At 33.7% G+C, this 23,004-nt stretch overlaps 5 protein-coding genes across 7 annotated transcripts; 3 read left to right on the plus strand and 2 right to left on the minus strand.

Moving 5' to 3' along the window:
• Positions 1–3,229: 3,229 nt before the first annotated feature.
• LOC125861859 (serine/threonine-protein kinase EDR1-like) lies at positions 3,230–10,358 on the plus strand. Of its 3 annotated transcripts, none has more exons than XM_049541751.1 (13): positions 3,230–4,499; positions 4,910–5,321; positions 5,419–6,061; positions 6,403–6,443; positions 6,767–6,835; positions 7,728–7,828; positions 7,953–8,031; positions 8,216–8,314; positions 8,441–8,509; positions 8,630–8,679; positions 8,764–8,845; positions 9,125–9,229; positions 9,820–10,358. In XM_049541751.1, exons 1-13 carry the CDS (start codon positions 4,060–4,062, stop codon positions 9,820–9,822), a joined length of 2,193 nt encoding a protein of 730 aa, XP_049397708.1. In that variant the 5' UTR covers positions 3,230–4,059; the 3' UTR covers positions 9,823–10,358. The 3 variants fall into 3 exon arrangements, with proteins under 3 accessions (XP_049397708.1, XP_049397707.1, XP_049397710.1); XM_049541750.1 differs by having other exon boundaries at positions 3,231–4,499; positions 9,135–9,229; XM_049541753.1 differs by having other exon boundaries at positions 4,352–4,499; positions 4,951–5,321; positions 9,135–9,229.
• Positions 10,359–10,653: 295 nt separating this feature from the next.
• On the minus strand, positions 10,654–13,132 carry LOC125863235 (uncharacterized). Its single transcript, XM_049543412.1, has 4 exons — positions 12,868–13,132; positions 12,717–12,772; positions 11,013–11,079; positions 10,654–10,932 (listed from the first exon to the last, which is right to left on the minus strand). The coding sequence occupies exons 1-4, from the start codon at positions 12,994–12,996 to the stop codon at positions 10,852–10,854; spliced, it is 333 nt and encodes a 110-aa protein (XP_049399369.1). The 5' UTR covers positions 12,997–13,132; the 3' UTR covers positions 10,654–10,851.
• A 127-nt stretch (positions 13,133–13,259) lies between these two features.
• LOC125862448 (probable pectinesterase 67) lies at positions 13,260–17,078 on the minus strand. Its single transcript, XM_049542517.1, has 5 exons — positions 16,814–17,078; positions 15,931–16,093; positions 15,145–15,354; positions 14,305–14,552; positions 13,260–13,602 (listed from the first exon to the last, which is right to left on the minus strand). The coding sequence occupies exons 1-5, from the start codon at positions 17,065–17,067 to the stop codon at positions 13,449–13,451; spliced, it is 1,029 nt and encodes a 342-aa protein (XP_049398474.1). The 5' UTR covers positions 17,068–17,078; the 3' UTR covers positions 13,260–13,448.
• Positions 17,079–18,509: 1,431 nt separating this feature from the next.
• Positions 18,510–20,093, plus strand: LOC125862777 (putative ubiquitin-conjugating enzyme E2 39). Its single transcript, XM_049542901.1, has 3 exons — positions 18,510–18,603; positions 18,656–19,619; positions 19,967–20,093. The coding sequence occupies exons 1-3, from the start codon at positions 18,510–18,512 to the stop codon at positions 20,091–20,093; spliced, it is 1,185 nt and encodes a 394-aa protein (XP_049398858.1).
• A 584-nt stretch (positions 20,094–20,677) lies between these two features.
• On the plus strand, positions 20,678–22,267 carry LOC125862778 (DELLA protein RGL1-like). Its single transcript, XM_049542903.1, has one exon. It carries the CDS (start codon positions 20,678–20,680, stop codon positions 22,265–22,267), a length of 1,590 nt encoding a protein of 529 aa, XP_049398860.1.
• The last annotated feature ends 737 nt before the right edge of the window (positions 22,268–23,004 follow it).

Below are 23,004 nucleotides of genomic sequence, written 5' to 3' on the forward strand. Positions count from 1 at the left end.
CTTGTTTTAGTATAAGCTTTGGATGATTGTGGAGTGCTGCTTATGTCAGTAGTGTATGCGGCGATTCGTATACGCGCGTTGACTAGAGATAAATATAGGATTTTTAGTATTAAGTAGAAATTGATCTCTAGTTCTCTACGTAAGTAACTTGACGTTCAATCTAGTACACCATTTAACCTTCTTATAGCATGAACGTCAAGAGATAATATTATAGTATCAATTTTAGAAGATATATACATAAAATATCATGTTTTACTGAGAGACTATAGATTCACATGCTCCATATTTAACCCATTAAATAATTCACGCGTGGCGTTGACCTTAAATGGATTCAACATTTGAAAATTATGATTTTTTTTACAATGATTTCAAGTTAATGCTTCATCTATCCCATAAAAGTCGAAAATGGCTTACGTAAACACACCTTTTTGAAATTAATGTGTATGCATATAAAGCAAAGATAGTGAAATAAATGAAAAGCCAATTCCTCTTCATCTTTACATTAAAAAAAGGAGAAAAAAATATAAGAAGACAAAATGCATTTAGAGAAAAAATGGGAAAAATGACAAATATACCTCCAAACTGACGTAAATGGTATGCAGATACCATCCGTCATACTTTTGGGAGATTGATGCCCCTGTCGTCCAAAAATTAGAGCATACATGCCCTTCACTCTAACGAAAGACTAAATAGGGACACGAAGCGCAATCTTATCCGTCGATTCGATATTTAATAAATGTCAGATCAGTGAATAAGATTATGACACATGTATGTCCGTTAATATACAAGGTATATATACTCTAGTTTTTGGACGACATGGGCACTAATGTCCCAAAAGTATGATGAAGGGTATCTGCATACCACTTACGATAGTTCGGAGATATATTTGTCCCTTTTCCCAAAAAAATATTACCATTATGGAACTAAAATGCTTCAATATAGAAAGGAAATTAATAGATCAATTTCTAAAAAATAGTTATCTTAAGCTAGACTAATATTGAAATCTTAATTAATTTAAATTTGTGTTGCGTGAAATATATTTTTTCCATTCGATATTCAATTTATAATATAAGAGTATCTTATTCATCCCATCACAATTTTTGTTAGTATTTTCTTTGACTTTAACTTATATATTAATTAAAAATATTCAGAAGATACGTGTAAAAAACCTTTCACATAAATTAAAGTTTTTTAATCTTGAAAATAAATATAACCTGAATATATATAGTTTTTTAATATATATATAAATTAATTTTTTTATATGATCTTATCCAACCTTTGACATAAACTTTTATGAACTATGTTGAACTAGCAAAAACTTTATCCATCTACTCAGCTTACCACTTCTATTATTTTCTTTTCTTTTTTTCAATTTAATTAATATACATTGCTATTGTTGTGCAGTGGCAGATCCAGAATATCATGTGCGGGTTTATCGAAATTCAATTATTATCGTATATTAAAATGATTGATAATAATTATTTGATGATGAAATTTAATTATCGTCGTATATTTATTTATAGTTATTGTAGAAACTTATAAATTTTAAATTATGAATCTATATGTATTGCGATAAAAAATACTAATAAACAATAATTTTGGGATTAGGTGTAGTCTACGTAATCAAATTTAATTGTATCTACATAAAATACAATTCTTGTTTGACTTAAGCTTTAATTAATTACATTTGCTTAGAGATATTTTTTGTGGTGTTATTGGTGTTGTGGGGTGGGTGGGTGGGCGTGGGAGTGGGGATGGGGTTCTATTTTCTTGTTAAGTTAAATATTATTTACATTTTTCTAAGAGAAATAACAATATTGCAATTTTAAAAAAATATTGTGATTTTAAGCTCTTATGGCCTAGAATAAGAACTTTAATGCTAAGTTAACTATATATTTTAGTTAAGTCCATAATAAATATACGTCGATCTTTTTAATAAAAGTATATCATTAAGAGTAATGTAGAAATAGACATTTCAAATATTAAATGAATCAATCTTTTTAGTTGTGGTGCTTTAGCATATAAGAAACATGAATAAGGTGAATTTTCCGTGGATCCTTGATATTCGAATGGACAATATCTCTATTTAATTTTATTATTATCATAGTATTATTTGCACATGATTGTTATTTACTTCACGAGTGAGGTCTTTGATTATATATCAAAATGGACAGTTACGTAAAAAAAATAGAAAAAAATTTGATTTCTTTATACATATTCCGCTTGACTTATAATTTGATTATTGTAACTATAAATCGATCAATATTCTAATATCCAAACAATAAGAATAGTATATTTACAATAATTTCATGAGTGAAGTCGACCGATCTAAAAACGATAAATATCCACAATCTTATTATTATCTTACAAAGATCGATAAATTATTTCGATAGATCCTCGATCCAAAAAAGTTTAAAAAGGAAAATGAGGAGTGGAAGCATATGAAAGTGGAGGGGACATACTAGCCTTTATATGGATTATTATTAAAAAAGAACTTTGAAACAAAAATAAAATAAAATAAGTAAAGTAATATACTCTCTCTCCCTTTGAGAGTAGGATTAATTTTGTCCGTTCAATTTTACTTGTTTATTTTTAATTTTACACGTCTCTAAGAAATAATGATTAATACAAGAGAAAAAGAGAGATCTAAAATAAGTTGGAGTCATGATGGAAGGTCATTTTTATAATACTTAATTATAGATTTTGAGTTTAACTCGTGAGTATAAAATTACCTTTACAAGAGAATGCTTAACCTTCTTATGTAAGTTTTTTTAACGTGAATTCAAATTTAATAGAATTTTAATTAGAGACAATTTAGAAGCTCAGTTACAAAAATTAGTATCTTTTACAGTTTTACTTATCCCCTATATATACATACACGAAGAATTTTACTAAATATTTGATTATAAACTAAATTATTAATCATTGTCGTACTTTATCATCTCTGAAAAAATTAACTTTAAGTTTCATTTTTTTACGCATAATGAAAAAATTTACAACTATATAAACGTCTAAAATTTGTTTTACGTCACTCAAAAGCATTTCTTCCTTATATTTTGTATTATACTAAACAATGTTACATAAATTAAGACGTATTAGTATAACATTAACTTGAGGTCCATAAAATTTAAAATTCTGAATCCATCTTCCATATCTTCAATAATATCGAACACCGAGTGAGAGGGAAAAAAAACCAAAACACACCTGAAAGAGCAAATCCGCTATAACTATGGTACAAAGAAAGAGAAGAGAGAAAGATGAAAAGGGTCATTTCTTGAGCTCAAAGGGTGTCCATTTTTGTGCATTTTTTCAGCTAAAAATGGACTAAAAAATTTGCAGATTTTGAGTTTTTTTATATATATATATAGTGGGGTTTTCTTAGTGCAATTAGTCATAGATCCATATATAGAAAGTAAGAACTTGAGAAAAAAAAGTTGGTTTTTTTAGCACACTGATTTTGTAGATATTAATTTTCTTATGGCTATGTAGAAGCAGATAGTATATAGTGGGGGTGGGGTATCAAGATAATTGGTCATAAGAGAGAGAGTGAGAGATGGTTTAAGAAAAAGGTGGATTCTTGAAGTTAAAGGGTGACCATTTATCTTCATTTTTTTTGTCCATTAACAAAATTGAACTTCTAAAATTTGCATATGTTGGTGAATTAGTGATAGATCCATAGATAGAAGGTGTCAAGAAAGTGGTAGAGATGAAAAAGGTGGAGTCTTGAACTCAAAGGGGGAGGCAGCCATTTTCTTTGTTCATTTGCAGATATTGATTTGTAGAGAGAGCTGATTAGTGTCTTTTGGAAACAGCCTCTCTATCTTGGAGAGTAGTGGTAAGGTCTGTGTACACTTTACTCTCCCCAGACCTCGGGTTTGTTGTTGTTGTTGATTTGTAGAGAGAGCTGAAAAAGGTGGAGTCTTGAACTCAAAAGGGTAATTATTTTCTTCATTTTTCAGCAAGAAATGCATTTCATAGTGGGGTTTCAGTGAAATTAATGATAGAGGGGGGATAAAGTCAAACTGGTGAAGAGGGGTTTTGATCAATCTTGAAATTGAAATGGATAGTACAAAAACAGCATCAGCATCAGCAGCACAAGGACCAACACCACCAGCTGAGGAGCTGCTTAAGAAGATTCAAGAATTGGAAGCAGGACATGCTCAAATGAAGCTTGAGATGTCTAAGCTTATGATGTGTGATGATCATAGAACACAAAGACAAAGGTCACATTCTATATCGCCACAGAGACCGCCTCGTATTCGAGCTGGTGGTGGATTTGATGGTGGTTCTGCTGCTGTGTGGAAAAGGGGGTCAATTTCCTTCCGGCATTCGTCGCCATTGCAAAGAGAGAGTAGTAGTAAGGGTGAGGGAGATGGTAGTAGTATTGGTGGAGGAGGTCCTGCTGCAGTGAAATTTACTGATAGACAGTATTTGAATATATTACAATCAATGGGCCAAGCAGTGCATATACTTGATCTCAATGGTCAAATAATTTATTGGTGAGTAATTGAAATGTACATCCCCTCTTTTTGCATTTTTCGTTTTTCCTTTTGTTCGTTAGGACTTGTGTGATAGAGATTGAGCTTGTGAGTTTGAGTTTATTTTTAAGTTGGCTAGTCTATGGTTGTAGTGATGAACACTGAGAGGTCATTTGGTAGTGGGTTAACAATTATGCACGTATTAGTTATACATGCATTAGTTATGCGAGTTTCTAAATTGCAAACCAAATGTAGTATAACTTATCCAGAAATTAATACATGAATAGGTTTCCTCTTTACTAGCTACCAAATGACCCCTAAAAACTTTGTGCAGATAGGAAAGAACAGTTTATTTGGCCTTAGTTTGACTTCAACTGGTGTTTGTTAAAGTTATCAATAATAGGAGTGTAATATGAGCCGTTGTTGCACAGGAATCGAACTGCTGAAAAACTATATGGTTATTCTGCTGCAGAAGCTCTTGGAAATGATCTCATTGAACTCCTAACAGATGCTCGGGATCATGATGCCGCTAATAACATTGTACAGAGAGTGATAAGGGGTGAGAGTTGGACTGGACAGTTTCCAAGTAAGAATAAGCAAGGGGAAAGATTCCGAGTCGTTGCTACCGATACCCCTTTTTATGATGATGATGGTACTTTGCTTGGTGTTATTTGTATATCAAGTGATATGAGGCCTTTCCAAGAATCAGGGCTTATGTCTATGGGAGTGAAGCAGTTGGAAGCTGATACAAGATTTAGAGCCAGAACCCTTACTTCTTCTAAACTTGGACTTGATCCCCAGCAGCCCCTGCAAGCTGCCATTGCCTCCAAAATTTCTAATTTTGTTAGTAACTGTCTTTGTTTGGGTAGTTGTCTGGTTTTCTTTTGCTTTCTTTATGTTCTCTTACTGTCTTCTTTATGTTTTCTTACTGTCATAATAGGCCTCAAAGGTGAGCAATAAGGTTAAGTCAAAAATAAAGACAGGAGAGAGCAGCATGTTTCGTGAAGGCGGAAGTGGAGATAGTCATTATTCTGACCATGCATTTTCTGATGCTGCTCTCTCAGATCACAGGGAGGATGCAAATTCAAGTGGAGCGAGTACGCCTAGGGGAGATGTTCACCCTTCTCCTTTTGGAGTATTCTCTAATCTTGTAAAAGTGGAGCATTCTGGGGATGAGAGTGAGGGAAAACAAGGCATTTCTAAGATTATCACCTCGAAGGCAGAGGCGTGGATGGCGAAGAATAGCTTATCATGGCCATGGAAAGGCAATGAGCGAGAAGCGTCAGAGTCAAGAACTACACGATCTGTGTGGCCTTGGTTAAACAATGACCAAGACAATGAGTTAAATCACATCAACAGTTCTAATACAGTTAAACCAGAAAATCAGGTTACTGAAACATACCGTACAACCACTAATGAAGCTCCAGGATCCTGGTCTTCATTTAATATTAACAGCACAAGCAGTGTTAGTAGCTATGGAAGCACCAGCAGTAGTGCTGTTAATAAGGTGGACATGGATACTGATTGCCTGGATTACGAAATCTTGTGGGAGGACTTGACTATCGGAGAACAGATTGGAGAAGGTACGCGGAATATCTTTTACAGGTGAAATTATAAAAAACAAGTCTAGTTAGTTATTCCAAACTTGATCATAGAATCTTTCGGTAACCGGAAAGGATGTAGTTTACTTTCATTTTCTATTTTTCAGACATTATATATGCTTATGTTGTGTATAATAATCAGATGTTAGTAGTCAGTTGCACTTGAACCTTTGTATATCTTTTCTGAAGCTAACACATGAATTCTGCAACGAATTATCCGTACCAGCTTTATAGCTATGATAATCTTATGTATTTGACAGTTGTTATCACCTTTACTTTTACTTTTTCATTTCTCACTTTTTCTTTTATCTGTGTTTCTCTAGGATCTTGTGGAACTGTTTATCATGGGCTGTGGTATGGATCAGTAAGTTCTTTGTCTCTTCTGTTCATTAAACTTCCTGGAGACAGAATGTTCTGAAGTATTTATTCATCAAGTATCATCAAGCATTTGTGAGTTATCATTTACTCCGGGAGCTTATGCTTATAGACTGTAACACAGTAAACAAAACTGGCTTCTTGGCCCTATCATAATCATATGGATGATATCAAAGTCGAAAATTTCTCTAAGCCAGTATTGGTGTTGTATATTACTTGAGGTTCCTCAACACTATTTGTAATCAACACTTGAAATTTAGATCTACTTGAGCTGGTTTCTCCTTTGTACATAATGGTGTCTTTGCCGTGCAGGATGTCGCTGTTAAAGTGTTCACCAAGCAAGAATATTCTGATGAAGTGATATATTCCTTCAAACAAGAGGTCGGTCTGTTTGTCATAAATCTGTCATGAAATGCTTTATCTTTTTCTTTTCCTAATTGAATGTTATTTTTTCTGAAGGACTCTAAACTGTATGACAGTCATAATGCCGGTCTTTCCTCGTTTTTCATAAAAAATTGCCACAATATTGCTGTAGCCTTTAATGAGGTCTGTGAACCAATGTCGAAATTCACCAGCAATGTATGCTCTTCTACACTGCGACTTTTCTCAAAAAATGAACTTTCTAATGTAAGAAATCCCAGTTGAAGGACCAATGTGAAGAGTAATCTGCAAATGATGAGAATTAAATGTGTCAAACAAAATACTACCATTTTCTGTTTGTTAGAAACTATCACAATAGGATTCACTTCATGTGACTATCTGACTTTCTACATTAATGAGTGGTAAAATTTATAAAAATGCTAATACTGAATCAACGTCCTTCACCTCTGCCTATGCGCCGCATCACTTTTGAAGTCCTATGCACTTAAACAAGGAACAAGGATCGAGAACTTTCTGTCTTGGAATTCTTTTCTTGCGTGAGTCTTGGTTCTCTGGAAAATCATAATTCAGACATCCTTGGTTCTGAAGCTATCTTTTGTATTCTGTTAATTTGATCAACTTCTGCTTGGAGTCCCTCCGGTTACTCCCAAATAGGCAAATACTATCTGATTTTGTACAGGAGATCAATTTCCAAAGAAAATAGTTCTACAATGAAATGACTCATCCATAGTATGTCTAGGAAAATGTTTGTGCTTGATATTAGTACATGGAGACTTGAGCTTAATGCTTTTTTTGCTTTCTAATTCAACTATGGTTACTAACATTATGCTAGGAGCCTAGGACCAGAAGCGTCTCTGACAGGCCTTGTGCTTTACTTTTTTTTTTTTTGAAGATCTCCCTTATGAAAAGACTTCGACATCCAAATATTCTTCTATTCATGGGTGCTGTTACTTCACCAGAACGCCTCTGCATTGTCACGGAATTCCTGCCACGGTAAATCCTTTTCCTTCTTCATGATGAATAACCTGTTCAATTTGTTTTGCACCTATTCCTTGTGACTGTATCAGCATTTTTCGTGTGTGACTGATAAACCATTTCACCTTTTCCATTATTGCAGGGGAAGTTTGTTCAGGCTATTACAGAGGAATGCATCCAAATTAGAATGGAGACGACGAATCCACATGGCTCTAGACGTAGTAAGTTCTTAGGAGATCTGTTTACCTGTTATATTAACTATTACCAAGAATAACATCCATTGTTTTTACTGGATCATCAATTCTTTCTATTAGTTATATAAAAACTTTTTATCTGAGATATTTGGAGCTATCAAGGTTACTCTTTTATGCTAGGTATCATGTTACATTTTGCTGCTTCTTTCAGGCTCGTGGCATGAATTATCTTCATCATCTTACCCCTCCTATAGTTCATCGTGACTTGAAGTCTTCAAATCTTCTTGTGGACAAGAACTGGACTGTGAAGGTTTGGCTTCAGTTCATTTGACTGTCATTTCTTCTTTGTATTACCAGTCTTATGAATGTCTAATCGTCTATTATGAAAGAGCTTTTAATATGCTGAGAAGAATTCTCACCATGCAAATATTGCCAGGTTGGGGACTTTGGTCTGTCACGTCTTAAACATGAAACATATCTAGCAACAAGGACGGGTAAAGGAACGGTATTCAGCTTGAACTCAGGATCTGTCTCTCTTTACTCTATCAGTATGAGTTATTTTACTTCACCTATCGTGTTGGAACGTCATGTGAATATCTGACTTTTTACATTAATTCTCATGCAGCCTCAATGGATGGCTCCAGAAGTTCTTCGCAATGAACCTTCAGATGAGAAGTATGCCAACTATGAGATATATGCACTTTATGCAGATTTCTAAATATTTTAAAGATATTAATCCTTCTTTGAATGTTCCTTTAGGTCTGATGTATACAGTTTTGGAGTGATACTATGGGAACTCGCCACGGAGAAAATCCCTTGGGATAACCTCAACACAATGCAGGTATTTTCATCTAACTAAAATCTCACATGGACAACATTCCATAAAATTCAGTTCTCTTGCTCAAGTTGGTGAAGAGCACCCTTCCCCCCCTCCGACACTCCTCAGTCCTCACATATAAGAAAAATAAAGAGATAATGGTCAAACACACTTGGAAGTATCACATTTTTCGAGTTTCTTACCTGAACTTCAGGTGTGTTTTTGACCATCAACTCAAAAGTAAAAGATAATAGCGGATTATTTTTCATCATATAATGGTATAAAAAGAACAACTTCTTGGAGTTGATTGCAGGTGATTGCAGCTGTAGGATTCATGAATCAGCGGCTAGATATCCCAAAGGATGTTCATCCACAATTGGCGTCTATTATCGAGAGTTGTTGGCTCAGGTTTGCATCTTAATTCTTTTTGCCATCATAATTTGTTTTGTTGAAGCAAATAGCCTTAAGAGGAACATATCATCATGATAAAAAAATGATCAGTTTTTCTTATTATTATTTGGAACTTCCAAGGCCTATTGCCTTTGAATTCAAATTTGTTCTAAAGCTATGATGGACTCCTCTTTAGCAAACCAGACTGAGATGACATCGAAACATATGCCATATCTTCCTTGATAAATCTGAGAGAAATTAAAGTAGAAGTTAATGGACAATATGTAACCTGGGCATAATAATATCTTTAAGAATGAAGCCTTTTTAGGAAAAGGATGTTGAGGTTCAGTGCATCTTTTTGACAAGTGACTTGTAAAGTATCATCGGCTAACTTTGATTCCATTGTCCCGCCTCCCGAGCATTATGACTGCAATTGCAAAGCATCTGCCCTGACAACCATTTTGCTTTGAATCACATTAGTTTTACACATCTTTGAACCGAGCTGTAAATGGAGCGACATGACTCCAACTTGCTTAGGATTGAGGCCTACTCGTCATTATTCTGAAATGAGCTGATATACAACTTTTTTATGTTTTGTCCAACTTCAGTGAGCCACAATCTCGTCCTTCATTCCAAGAGTTGATGGAAAAACTTAAGGATCTGCAGCGACAGTATGTTATTCAGGCACAGGCAGCACGTAGCACTGCAGGAGATAGCAGCCAGAAGGAACAGTAAACACAGCTAACAGACGTATATGGTTGAGTTTCATCTGCTGATTGCTAACTGTTCAAGATTTTATGGCTGTCGCATGAAAGTTGGTCGGTCAGAGCTCACAAACAGCTTGTGTTGTCGGATCCTACGTTCAGAGGCTAAATGTTAGGCTTGCAGTGTTAATTCATTACAAAGAAATCTGATGAAGAAAACGAAGCTCCCTTTATTCGAGTCAAGTTGGTAATAGTCATTTACTGCCCTACGTGAGTCTTGACATGATTCTTGTTTGATGAATTCACAGTTTGCATTGATTTGTTATCTTTTATGAAGTGAATTCATCTTCAAATCATTGTGGGTTTTATAAGGTTACAACATTCAAATATTTGTATATTGAATGAGAAATTTGCATCCCAGGTGGTATGTTTCAAGTCTTATATAAGTTATTGATTTTCTTCTTGTACTGTTGCTCCTTTGTATGCAATTTTGAATTTGAAGTCTCAATTGAAGTTTAACTGGGGTTGAGTCTTGTCTACTAAGAATATATTTCGATTATTCCATGAGATACCTGCTATCTTTTATCAACGTATACATTCAGTAACTCAGACAGACCAACTTTGGCTAATGAAGATGGATAGAAATCATTTATGGGTCATTTGGTTTGAAGACAAGTTATGTACATATTAGTAATGCATAGATCATTTCGTAATCCAAAACTTGCTCATCAATCACATCTAATTTTTAACTCCGATAGTAGCAATTAATTACCAATATAATTGAAAAGCAGCGTCAACAGATCAAAGTTACATATATAGCATGAACATTTAGTAGTCTCTTTGCTAGTACATCTCAGAATCAACAGAAAAAATCCCCGGTACTATTCATATAGCCGACCCCAATTTATTTGGGACTGAGGCGTTGTAGTTGTTGTACTAGTTGAGCAAATGCCTTATTGCAGCTACAGCATCACCTTTATGCTCTCTCAAAGTCCTTTCAGCAACCTTCTTGTCCACCTATTCCACAATCGTAACAACATGAGAGATTTATAATAAAGCAACAGAAACAACGCGTGTAGATGTAAGAGGAAACCGACCTCTAGTTCGTTTGCAATTATATCAACATCAGCAGCATTAATCTTAACAGCAGCTAGTTCTTTTTCCCTGTAAGACACAAAGTTGTCGATGTCATCTTATTTATAAAGGATTATGAAACTTCACAAGGAGCATAGGACATTATCAAAACAGGAAAAATGCAATGAAAGAGGTTCAAGAGCTATGTACACACATTGAAAGGTAATATCGATGTTAATATGATTGTAAAATAGTGGTTGTTAGGTGTGGTTTTCTTTTTTCTTTTGCCAATCCGAGAGGCAAGAGACTATCGTTTTCCATTTCAATATCATATTTGAAATCAATGAACTCATATTCACTGTTTTGTTATTTGATTTCCATGATTGAATAGATCTTCATTTCCCTTCGATGCACGTAAAATAAGCATGTGAAGACATACCAACCGATTCAATTATTTAATTTGGATAAACTGAAAGTCCCTTGCACACATCAACTAAGTTCCATGTATCTAAAAACTTGTGGGCTTCAAACTCATTTCATAATCAGATAAGGTTACACAAATTGAAGTTTACAAGCAATGCTTCCTAAATTTCTGGCAATGATTTGAAAGCTAAAGAAATGCAACTCCGCATTAGCAATCAATCAAAACACTCATCAACTTTCTTGAAGCAACAAATTGAACTAATTGTTCAGTACGTACACCTTTCACATAAACAAACAAGAATTATGGATAAGAGCAACAAAAGAGATTTACGAGTAACAACAATCATATAAATATAATCAGACGCTTTATTTCAAAAATCTCTTTTGTACAACAACATACCCTGTCTGATCCCACAATTGGGGTCTAGGGAGGGTGGTGTGTACTTAGTCTTACCCTCTACCTCGTGGTAGAGAAACAGTTTCCGATAAACCCAAACAGCTTTCTTTAGTATTTACGATTTATAGAAGCAAGTCTCAAATGTCTTCAAAATATTATAAAGTGTATATTACTCTGTCATAATGACTACGTATGTAATCTTATTTGAAAATGAGGAAATAACATCTGAATTCACTTTGAAGTTTCGATGATTTGACTTTCGTATTCTAAACCCTGTCATTCCTTCTGAGTGGCAGGGAGTATTTAAAAGTCAAATCCATCCGGAATGCAAGACCTGAATTCGACTTCCTTCAATGCAACAAGTAAAGCGACAGCCTAATTTGCAAGTGCATCAATTTCTTAATTCTTGTTAGTAAGAATTTACATGGTTTTAGACCAGATTAAAAATAATTCAAACAACGAATTTGTATCAACAACTACATATTCAGTATAATCCCACAAAGTGCCGCCTGGAGAGGGTAGGGTGTACGGAGACCTCTAAGGTATAGAGAACTGTTTCCGCTAGATCCTCAACTCAATAAATAACTACTCGACTCCCCAAATAGCAATACTATAGCTTCCTTATCCTCGATTAAGTTCAACAATAAAGAAGAAAAGCAAACCTCATCTAGCTTGAATATCAGCTTCCTTATGAAGTAATTGATGCCATAGTCTAATTTTCGAAGCATCATTTTTTACTTTTTATAGAACAAAATCACATTTTTAGAAGCTGCATATATAACAAAACTATTATAACTAACAAATTCTTATAGTTACAAAAATATTTGAAAAAAATAAACTATTTCCAACTATTCAATCAGTAATACCATCCAAAAACATTCAAATTCATAAGCAAGAACTCACAAACCTCAGTCTCATAGCTTGAAGATCAGCTTCCTTAGATGCATAAATTGAAGCCATAGCCTAAAAATACACAAATTTTTCAGCATTAAAATTACAAAAAACTGAAGCAAATTCAGAATTGCATAGATTCATGTGAAATATGGATAAAACGGTACCGTTTGAACACGAGAGGAATCAAGCTGACGATCTTCGACATGGTCAGTGAGCTTATCTAGAGCTTTGCTTTGCTGCTGCAAGTCCTTTGAGTCTACCACCATCTCAAGCGCTTCGTCTCCGGCCTCCATTGTTGCTTGCTCTCTCAGCTCCGATTCCGATTCAGTTTCAGAGAGTTTTTACCAAATTGTGTGAAGTGTTAATTGGAGCCCTAAAGAATTTTGCTTATTCACTTGGGCCTGATTTTGGTATTGGGCTTGGGGAAAGATTTACACAAATAGGATCATTTAACGTCGATATTTAAATTTTGTCCCGTCTAAGAAATTTGTGCGATCATAACATTCGAATATAATATATTGAGAAGTTATATTGAAATGACAAAATTTGTATGTGTTTGCTCAAAAATATTCACAACTTTTTGAAATACCAATAAAATATATTATTGGTATTTCAATCTAAGCTAAAAGTGTTTAGCCAGAGGCATCATAAAAATACAATTAAGAGATGCACTTCATGGCTAAAATAATACTATAATAATATATAGTTCTAATTTATGTTCATATAATATATGGTTTAAATTTAATTAAATCCATGCTGGAAGCCATTGTTTGCCTTGGATAAATTCAATAGAGGTAAATGCCATGGCTTCTTTATCATTGAGTTGTTTTGACCATGGGGCACGACTTTCTATGGCTGACCCTGGTCCATGGCACTTGTACTCACCATGATATAAATTCCTGCACCAATATCGAAACTAGTCGGATTCAAAATTTAAATTCGATGTCAAAGTAATTTTTGAACCCTTATGGTATACAAAGGTAGAATCTTCTCTCTTGTCAAGGGGATTCAACAGTTTTTATTTATTTATTTATTATTTTCAACTTCTTAAAAAATAGTATGATTTTCTGGTGGAGGGGATTCAATTGATCGAACCCCTTGATACAAGTTGGTTCTGCCCCTAAACCTAGTAAATCGACCTATTATGATCCTATGAATCAAGTATAATTTGGTATGAAATACCACTACCTCTATATATATCTTTCAGAAATATGCTTATAAATATAAGAGAATTATATATCAACCATAAAGTGAGAGAATCTTATATAAGATCAATATTAGAAACTGATAAAGTCATTAAACCTAGTTATAATTTTGATCAACATGGTTGCAAGCAGAGTACTCGACAAGCCACTACTCATGATAAATTATGTACGTCGTTGATAAGTACCTAAGTTTGTTTCATGATCGTAAGTTTATTAATCTGATCCAAATTTTCAATTTCAATGGTCGTAGACTCATAGCTACAACAACATCATCAATATACCTAGTGTAATCTCACAAGTGCTTAATTTGTACCTTCTATTTCTGATAGACTCTCGATCGACTCAAGTAAAACATATCAAAATCAAGTATGAAAAGATGGAAAAAGGTTGTCTTACTTTGTTGATCCTGGAGAGCTCCAATTGGTCCATCCTTGAGGTACAATTGTCTTAGAAAAATAAGTTTTTGCAAAAATAACCCTTGAATAATCCCCATTAGCTCTTCCCAAATACACACCTCCAATTCCAAACACTTTTCCTTCAACAAACACAAATCCACTATTTTCTTTGTCACTATATCTACTTTGTGCTGTTATTGAACCACGAATATCAACCCTTCTATCTGCAACTACAAATATCTCACAATTCTAAAAAAAAAAAAAAAAAACGAATAAAATGTCCATCGAGTATCAGAATTTCATTACCTTATTCCTTAAACTCTAAAACAGAGACATTGGTACAACGTAACAAACATCATTTATCACGGTTGTATTTTTAACTTCTAGATGTTGATAGTGGAATTAACCTTTTTAACACTATCAAGTCATATGAAAGAAAATATATAGGTATTATTCATAGATAATGAGATTAATACCCTAGAAAATAAAGCGAATTATCAATTGTGGCATGTTGCAATACATTGATTGTGTAAAATTTATTCACTATTAGTGTATTTTAACTTGTTGTAATTGGTTGACTGACACATTTTTTGTTAGGAAATAGTTTCTCTTATCTTGGAGAGTTACCTATGATTATTTTTAATTAAATTCATAAAAAGTAGAACCAATAACCTACAAATGTATGAAAGTTAAGTTATATACACTAAGAATACAACTCTCTTTCTTTCATATTATCAGTCTACATAAATTGACATGAATCTACTCATATAAATAACCTGATTATATATTTCTATATGAATGAATACTATAATTTATATCGATGCATAAAAATTAAACTCACTTGATAAAAGGATTGACCACTTCCAAATATGAAGTCTAATGAACCTTGAATGTAACAATCCTCATAATAATGTCTTCCTTTATTGTCAAAAAGTGTATTGTGAGTACTCAAAAATGTACAATGATAAAAGGCAACTTTATCTGCTCCCACCAATGCTGCTACTGATGTTTGGTTTGGTGAGGTTGAAGTTACACCATCAAGTGCTTGATTCTACCAAATTAAATAAAAATACATAAGAAAAAATTTATTAGTATATATGCATATATTCATATTTTAGACAAGTCATGATTAAATTTCAATAAATTTCAGGTCAAATGGAGTTTGTCAATTAAATTTTGGAAAATCGGCATGTATTAATATACACGAAAAACAACTAAATTTATGAATTTGAGTTTCATAATTCGGAAATATATATTTTGTATGATATGAAAGTCATTTTTCAGGAAAATATTTATTTGATAATAATATAGTTCTAAAACATAGTCAAAATATAACATGTTTTCTACCTAAAAGGACTAAAAACACATACTTCAATTAAGTGAATGTTAAATGTGTTAAGTTTATTTCCTCAGTTTTTATGGAGAAAGTGTAAAGCTATCTTTTTGTGACCTATAGTCACATGTTCGAGCCGTAAAAGCAGGTACTAATGTTTGCATTGAGGTAAACTGTCTATATTGCACCCTTTAGGATGTGGCGGTTCTCTGAATCCTGTGTGAACGCGAGATATTATATCGATACGAATTAAAAAGAATATTTTATGTAGATGGATATTAGAAAATTATGAACCTTGAAACTAATGCCAAAGGCAACAAAATTAGGAGCTTCAACTTTGAAAGTAGCAGATTTGGTTGTATCAGTGGAACTTTCTGACCATACAATTGATGTTCTTCCTTTTCCATTGCCTCTCATAAAAATGTAGGACTTCTTTGGTGGTACATTAACTTTTTCTCTGAAAAAAAAATTAAAAAAAATCTCAACAAATTCATTTTTTTATTATAAAGAAAGAATCGAGGCAGCTCTAGAATTTAATGAATTTGATTTTATATGTTATCGATTCATTTCAATATAGAGAGAGACTATGAATTCAAATATATAAATATTTTTGAAATTATTTATGCTCCTTGTATGAAACGATTAATCCCTCAAGGGTATAGTCTAATGACCAATAAAAATCGTAAAAACTAGATAAATGTCGTATTATATGATGATTTCTTTTCATCCACGTAGGACTAGTTTAGTATCGATATGTGTTGGTGAATAGGAATAGGTGCCTATTGTGTAACAACTTTAGTGCAACGGTTAAGGTACTGTCCGTTCTGACCCTAGGCCACACAAATTTGTTCCTTGGGTATGTATACAAAATGCGTTTAAATATTTGATCCTGAACTTATTCTTATAAGATCCTTAACATTCTAATTCTCTCATTTTTATATGTTATTTACCTAAGGTTGACATAGTCACAAGTACTCAATAAAATAATAACAATTATGTGTAAGTTATTTGGGTCGGATACCACCATTATTGAAATAGAAAAGTAATTCGAAAACTAGTCATTATTCTGGAATTTCATCAAATTCAACGACCTAAGTGAAACTCGACGATAATTTAAAACTTCAGAGAATAATGACTATTTTTCAGAGATCGAATCGAAAAAATTAACCAAGTATACCTGTATGTCCCTTTTCTAACATGGATAATGATCCAATTGGAATTCCCATTTGGAACTGTATTAATTGCTGCTTGAATAGATTTAAAATCCCCTTGTCCATTAATATCCACTATAATTGTGCGATTAGTGCCAATTTTTTGTGTTAATACTTGAGAATCAATCACATTTTTCACAGATAAACCATGAACAAAATCCAAGAATATTACATATATAACTAGGAAAATTACCAAAAACAATGTAATATTAATATTCATCTTGAAGTATTTTTAAAGAAAGATAACAACATATTTAATTTTTAAATCTTTTTTTTTTTTGTATAAATGATTTGTAAGATAGTTAGAAGTTGCTAATTTAACCCAACAAATTAGTTGGTAAAACTTAATTTTTTCTTTCTATGTTGGAGGACTTCCAAGGACTCTTTTATGGTTGAGAAAAAAATTAATTAATTAATTTATATATATTATTATTCGTTGGTTAGTTAGCTAGTCGAGTGTTGTTGTACGTTGTTTGTTTTCTTTTATGTGTACTACTATATATTGCTTTATTTGATTTGCACATTTTGTTATTTTACTGTGATTTTTTCTTGCTATCATGCTTTAAATTATTTTTTTCAGTTGAGCCAATAGTCGATCGAAAACAACTTTTCTAACTCATAAATAATACACAAATTTTTTTTTATGTGAATATATATATTTCCGTCATTGAGTTAACTAAATTTGTTACGGTATAACACTAAAAAAATGAAAGATTAGACGATTCCCTAGATTATGTGAATATATATTTCCATCGCTATACCATTTTAAAAATCTCAAAGCAAACTATGTTGTTAGGGAGAAGTTTGACTGATTATAATTGATAAAAACATTTATTATAATTTTCAATAAGTGGAAGAGTTTTATGTGTATTAGAATTTTTAAAGCCATATATATAGGTCACCTAGAACAATAAGAACTCTATATGGGATGAAACTAATTTAATACTTTTTATAAGTATCATTATTAGTATTATTAGTCTTTAATATCAGTTTACGAAGAAGAACAAGTATGGCTATCGTTTCAGGTATTTTTTTTTTATTTTTTTTTGTAGTTTTTAATACCATGTTTAAATTTAACTACATACACTTCAATCTCAAATAAGCTAGAGTCGGTGATATGAATCCTCAGTGTTAACATAGTAAAATTGTGGGTAGATTGGTCACGGGGGCGGATTTAGGGGGTCGATTTCATTTGAATTCTCATTTGTTGGAACGCGATAGATAAAGTTAAAATACTATATTATGTATATATGATAAGTTGAATTCTCCGTGTGTTTATATATAGGGTTAAATGCTAGTTGGTAGTCAATCACGACCGGAACTAGGATAGAAGATTAGTCGGTAGTGGAGTGCCACCAAAATTATCAAAATTAGGATAGAAGGCCAGTCGATAGTGGAGGGCCACCAGAATTAGGATATAAGTCTAGTTGGTAGTCAAGCACGATATCGGAATCAGGATAGAAGGCTAGTCGGTAGTGGAGCACCACTAGAATTAGGATATAGGTAGTCGAGCACAGTCTAGTTTTCCTATTGTATTTCCGATTACGATATTTGTTTTATTTTATTGTTGTTACTCTTCTTTTCTACATTATACTTATGCACTATTGTATTTCCTTTTCAAATCTACGTATAACGCCCAAATCCCACTTGTTCGATTACAAAATGTATGTTGTTGTTGAGGTGTGTCTAGATAAAAATGCTCAACCAAGTGGATCTAGGAAACAGTCTCTCCACCTTCTGAAAGATAGAGGTGAACGTTTGTGTATACTCTACCCTATGCTAACTCCGTTTTGCTGTTATTTTATCAGGGAAAACATGTGGTAAAACTATGGAATTTCCACATTTTGATGTTGCACTAGATGAATCAGATCATTATTTCATCAAATCAAACCAATCCAGAAAAGAAAAAAAATGCTTCAATGATACAAACACTTCTACCTGCAAAGCTATCATGAAAGAATGGAAAATCCTTGAGAAAAATCTCCCTGATTCGATTTACGTTCAAACTTATGAGAAACGACTTGATCTTCTACGAGCAGTGATCATTGGTGCCTCAGGGACTCCATATCACGATGGACTCTTCTTCTTCGACATTGTCTTTCCTTCAGATTATCCATACAATCCTCCAAAACTCAGCTATTTGTCACGTGGCTTTCACATGAATCCTAATCTCTATCCTAATGGAAGAGTTTGTTTGAGCCTCATCAACACTTGGCATGGAGACAAAGTCGAAAAATGGACACCTAAAATTTCTACAATTCTTCAACTTCTCGTCTCAATCCAGGGACTAGTACTCAATGCTGAACCTTACTTCAATGAGCCTGTTCGCGTAAGATGTATCAGCGACTCTGATGCTTTGTCGAAGCTGTCTTTAGCTTATAATGAGGATGTTTTCATAAGGACATGTAAAACTATGCTTTGTCATATACGTGCACCTCCAAAGAACTTCGAGGAATTTGTTCATAAGTACTTTTGTGAACGCGGAGAGTTCATATTAGCTTCTCTTAATTCGTATGCTGGTGGAAAGGCAACCGCAGGACTGTATCAAGGAGATGTTAAGTCATCGTCTCGACCTTACACCTCTTTTCAGTTTCAGAAAATTTCAAGGAAAATGTTTGTGGATTTAGAAAGTGCTATCAAGGTCTTGAGCACTGCGAAAGCAGAGGATCCAACTATCAATGAATCATCAAAGGCAATAGTAGTGGAGAAAAATAAGCCTAAAATCGGGCTTATGCAGAAGATCAAAAACTTTTTTAAGTTCATTTTTCAAAGGTAGAATAGTATGTTTTATGTTTACAATTTGCACCAAATGGAACATAACCATAAGTACTCGCGATTTTCCCCCTTGTTTGTTTGATTTTTTGGTGTTATGAAAGCTGAATTTGTGTTAGTTTTTCGAGTTATAGATGGATTGAACTTAGAATTCATTAGATGTTTTTTTATGAATGTTTACCCAAAACAAGTCTACATGTGTGGACTGTTACAGAACTTGAAGTGCGAAATAGAGGAGGTAACAGAAGGGGATATTGTTTCTGGTTTGAACGAGGACAACTCAAACCCTATAGACAATCTCGAGGTCCCTTCGTAGATGTTAGAGCTTCCATTCCTTTCGTGTTCAGATGTAAGAAATGTGATTATTATTTATCTGCAATGAAATTCGATAAGAATGGTTATCGTCCAACTATGTGGCGCTCAAGTTATAGTAGCAGGGATGGCTCAAAAACAGTTTGGGAAGGGGCTGCTTGACATGTTGGCGAGCCACATCGTAGCTATGGAATCACACAATTCAAAGGAGGACCACTTGTAGCAAAGCTGTATGCAACTGCCTAGAGGAAGTTAAGTCACTCGATCTATTTTCATCTTGAAAGATTCAGAAAAAATGTAACAACATGTTCGACCCCTTCCATTGATTGCTTTCTTATTAGCCCGATCAGGCTTCATCTTCTTATCGGGATAGTCAGTTAGCTTGAAATAGCACTATCTCGTTGAGGTCTATACATTTGCCATTTCAATAGATAAAGACTCCATTTTTTCCTCTTTTCGAATGATAAATCTTTGTGGAGTGTGAATCATCCTTTTGCGAAAATGCAAGATAAAACTGCGTACAACATACTCCGCATAGCAAAAGCATAATGCATTGGACTAGAATCCTACACATAAACCAAATAACAACAATATCTACTGATATCATCGAGCTGAACTTAGTACTGCTTGATTTGTCTTTTTTTCGAAAATTGAAAACATCGATTATAGATGATACCAAAGTTTCTATAATTATAAAAACCATATATAAAATTGTTACCAATTCTTTGAAATTGACTCATACTAATATGGAAAACCCAACCAGCTGGCCGTTTGACGAACCAGAAGAAAAAACAAGTAGTATGCAAGAACAAAACGAACATGATTTTGTTACATTTGATGATTGGGATTTCGACGTTGAAGATGAAACAACAACTATTCTTCATATTAAAGAAACAACAGATGATAACAAAAAAGCGAAGAAATCATTGATTTCTTCACTCAACATATTGAAAGACTTTGGAAATGGATTTAGAAAATTAAAGGGGCAAAAGATTGATGTTGTTCAAATTAGTGAAAATGAGTGCACACCAAGTGTTTGTAAATTGTCCACAGAGGAAATTCTTCGATTTGGCGGACAAAAATTTATTCAATCTACTGAATTCGATCATCCATTTATTAACTCATTGTGTAGTCTTTCAGAGGAAGAGTCTAGAACCGTAATGCTCGTTGAACGTCTACTTGCTTCTGCAGAGAAAATCGGGGAGAAGGTTTTTGATAGCGCGATTAACCTTTTGAATGAATGTGATAAGCTGAGTTCCAAAACAGGGAACCCTGTTGAGAGATTGGTGTACTATTTCTCTCGTGCTCTACACGAACGAGTTGATATTGAAACGGGGAAAAATTGCACGAAAGGTTTAGGGTTACATGGAATGAGAGATCTTCAGGAGTCGTTAAGGAGTATAAACGCGTGCACGATTGCAGTTCAGGACATGCCAATGTGTCAAGTGGTGAAATTTGCTGGAATTCAAGCTATAGTGGAAAATGTGGAGAACTCGAAAAGGATTCATATAGTTGATCTCGAGATCAAAATGGGAGTGCAATGGACAATCCTAATGCAAGCACTCGCAACTCATCAACACAACTCTCAAAATTCTCTTGAGTATCTTAAGGTAACTGCATTGATAGATGTTCAATCAAGGACTAACGTCGAGGAGACAGGTAAACGACTAATGAGTTTTGCTGAGTCCTTGCACTTTCCGTTATGTTTTAAGATAGTTATGGTGAAAGATATCTTTGATCTAAAGAGAGAAGACTTAGACATCGATCCTGAGGAATCCCTTGCAGTTTACGCGCAATATCTACTCTCCAACATGATAACACAACAAGATAGACTCGATTTCTTGATGGGATTCATCAAAGAAATGAATCCTCGTATAATGATTGTTGCAGAGGTCGAGGCAAATCTTAACTCTCCTGTTTTTGTTAACCGTTTCATTGAAGCTCTATTCTATCACGGTGCTTTGTTTGATTTGTTCGAGGATTGTATGAAAAATAATGAATCAACTAGGAAGGCTATGGAAGAAGAAGTAATGTGGCATGGAATAAGGAACATTGTCGCGAATGAGGGGGAGGAAAGGACTATGAGACATGTAACGATCGAGTTATGGAGAGAGTATTTCAAGCGATTTGGAATGGAGGAGATGAAAATGAGCAACTCATCGTTGTACCAAGCCAAGACGGTGGTAGAAAAGTTCAGTGGTAAGAACTCTTTCACGCTCGAAATGAATGAAAATTTCGTAACAATTGGATGGAAAGGAACTCCTTTGAACTCACTTTCTGCATGGAAGTTCCACAAAATAAGTACTTTTCATAGAGCTAATTACCTCACTCTTTGAATACGTTCAGACAGATGTTTTGTTCGGATTTTCAGAAAATGTTGTATTCATGATGCTTAGTGTTATTTGATTCAAAATCAATGATTCTAAGTGTTTTTTTTCGAAATTATGGATCTAATGGTTCAATCAAAACACACTTCAGAGTTTAAATGATGCTTAATGTTGATTTTCTTGTTCTACTTAATGCTAATCTAAAAAAATAATATAAATAATTAAAAAAGTTCTTAGTTGTACCTGATCTACAAGATGAGGCTCAATTAAAAGGACGAATTAGATGGTGACACGTTATACTATTCATTTGTGTGTCATTTCATTTTCAAGAAAAAAAACATCACCAATCAATATATATATACTAGATAAGGGTGCCCGTGCAAGGCACGGGCAATATTAATTAGCCCTACATGGCCTTTTTTGATTGGTTTGGTAGTATTTGAGAGCAAAAAAAAGTGCTAAAAGAAAGAAATATTAATTAGTCCTACGTGGCCATTTTTGATTGGTTTGGTAGCATTTGAGAGCAAAAAAAAAGTGCTAAAAGAAAGAAATATTAATTAGCCCTACGTGGCCATTTTTGATAGGTTTGGTAGTATTGGTATGAGCTCTTTTAAGGAAGGAAATGACGGGAATACCCTTGGTAGTCGAAGGGAACCACCACTTATGATGATGATGATATGATGATATGATGAGAATAACATAAAATAATATAAAGAAATATTAATTAGCCCTACGTGGCCATTTTT

The sequence above is a fragment of the Solanum stenotomum genome, chromosome 4 (genome assembly GCF_019186545.1).
Source record: "Solanum stenotomum isolate F172 chromosome 4, ASM1918654v1, whole genome shotgun sequence".
NCBI classification, from domain to species: domain Eukaryota; kingdom Viridiplantae; phylum Streptophyta; class Magnoliopsida; order Solanales; family Solanaceae; genus Solanum; species Solanum stenotomum.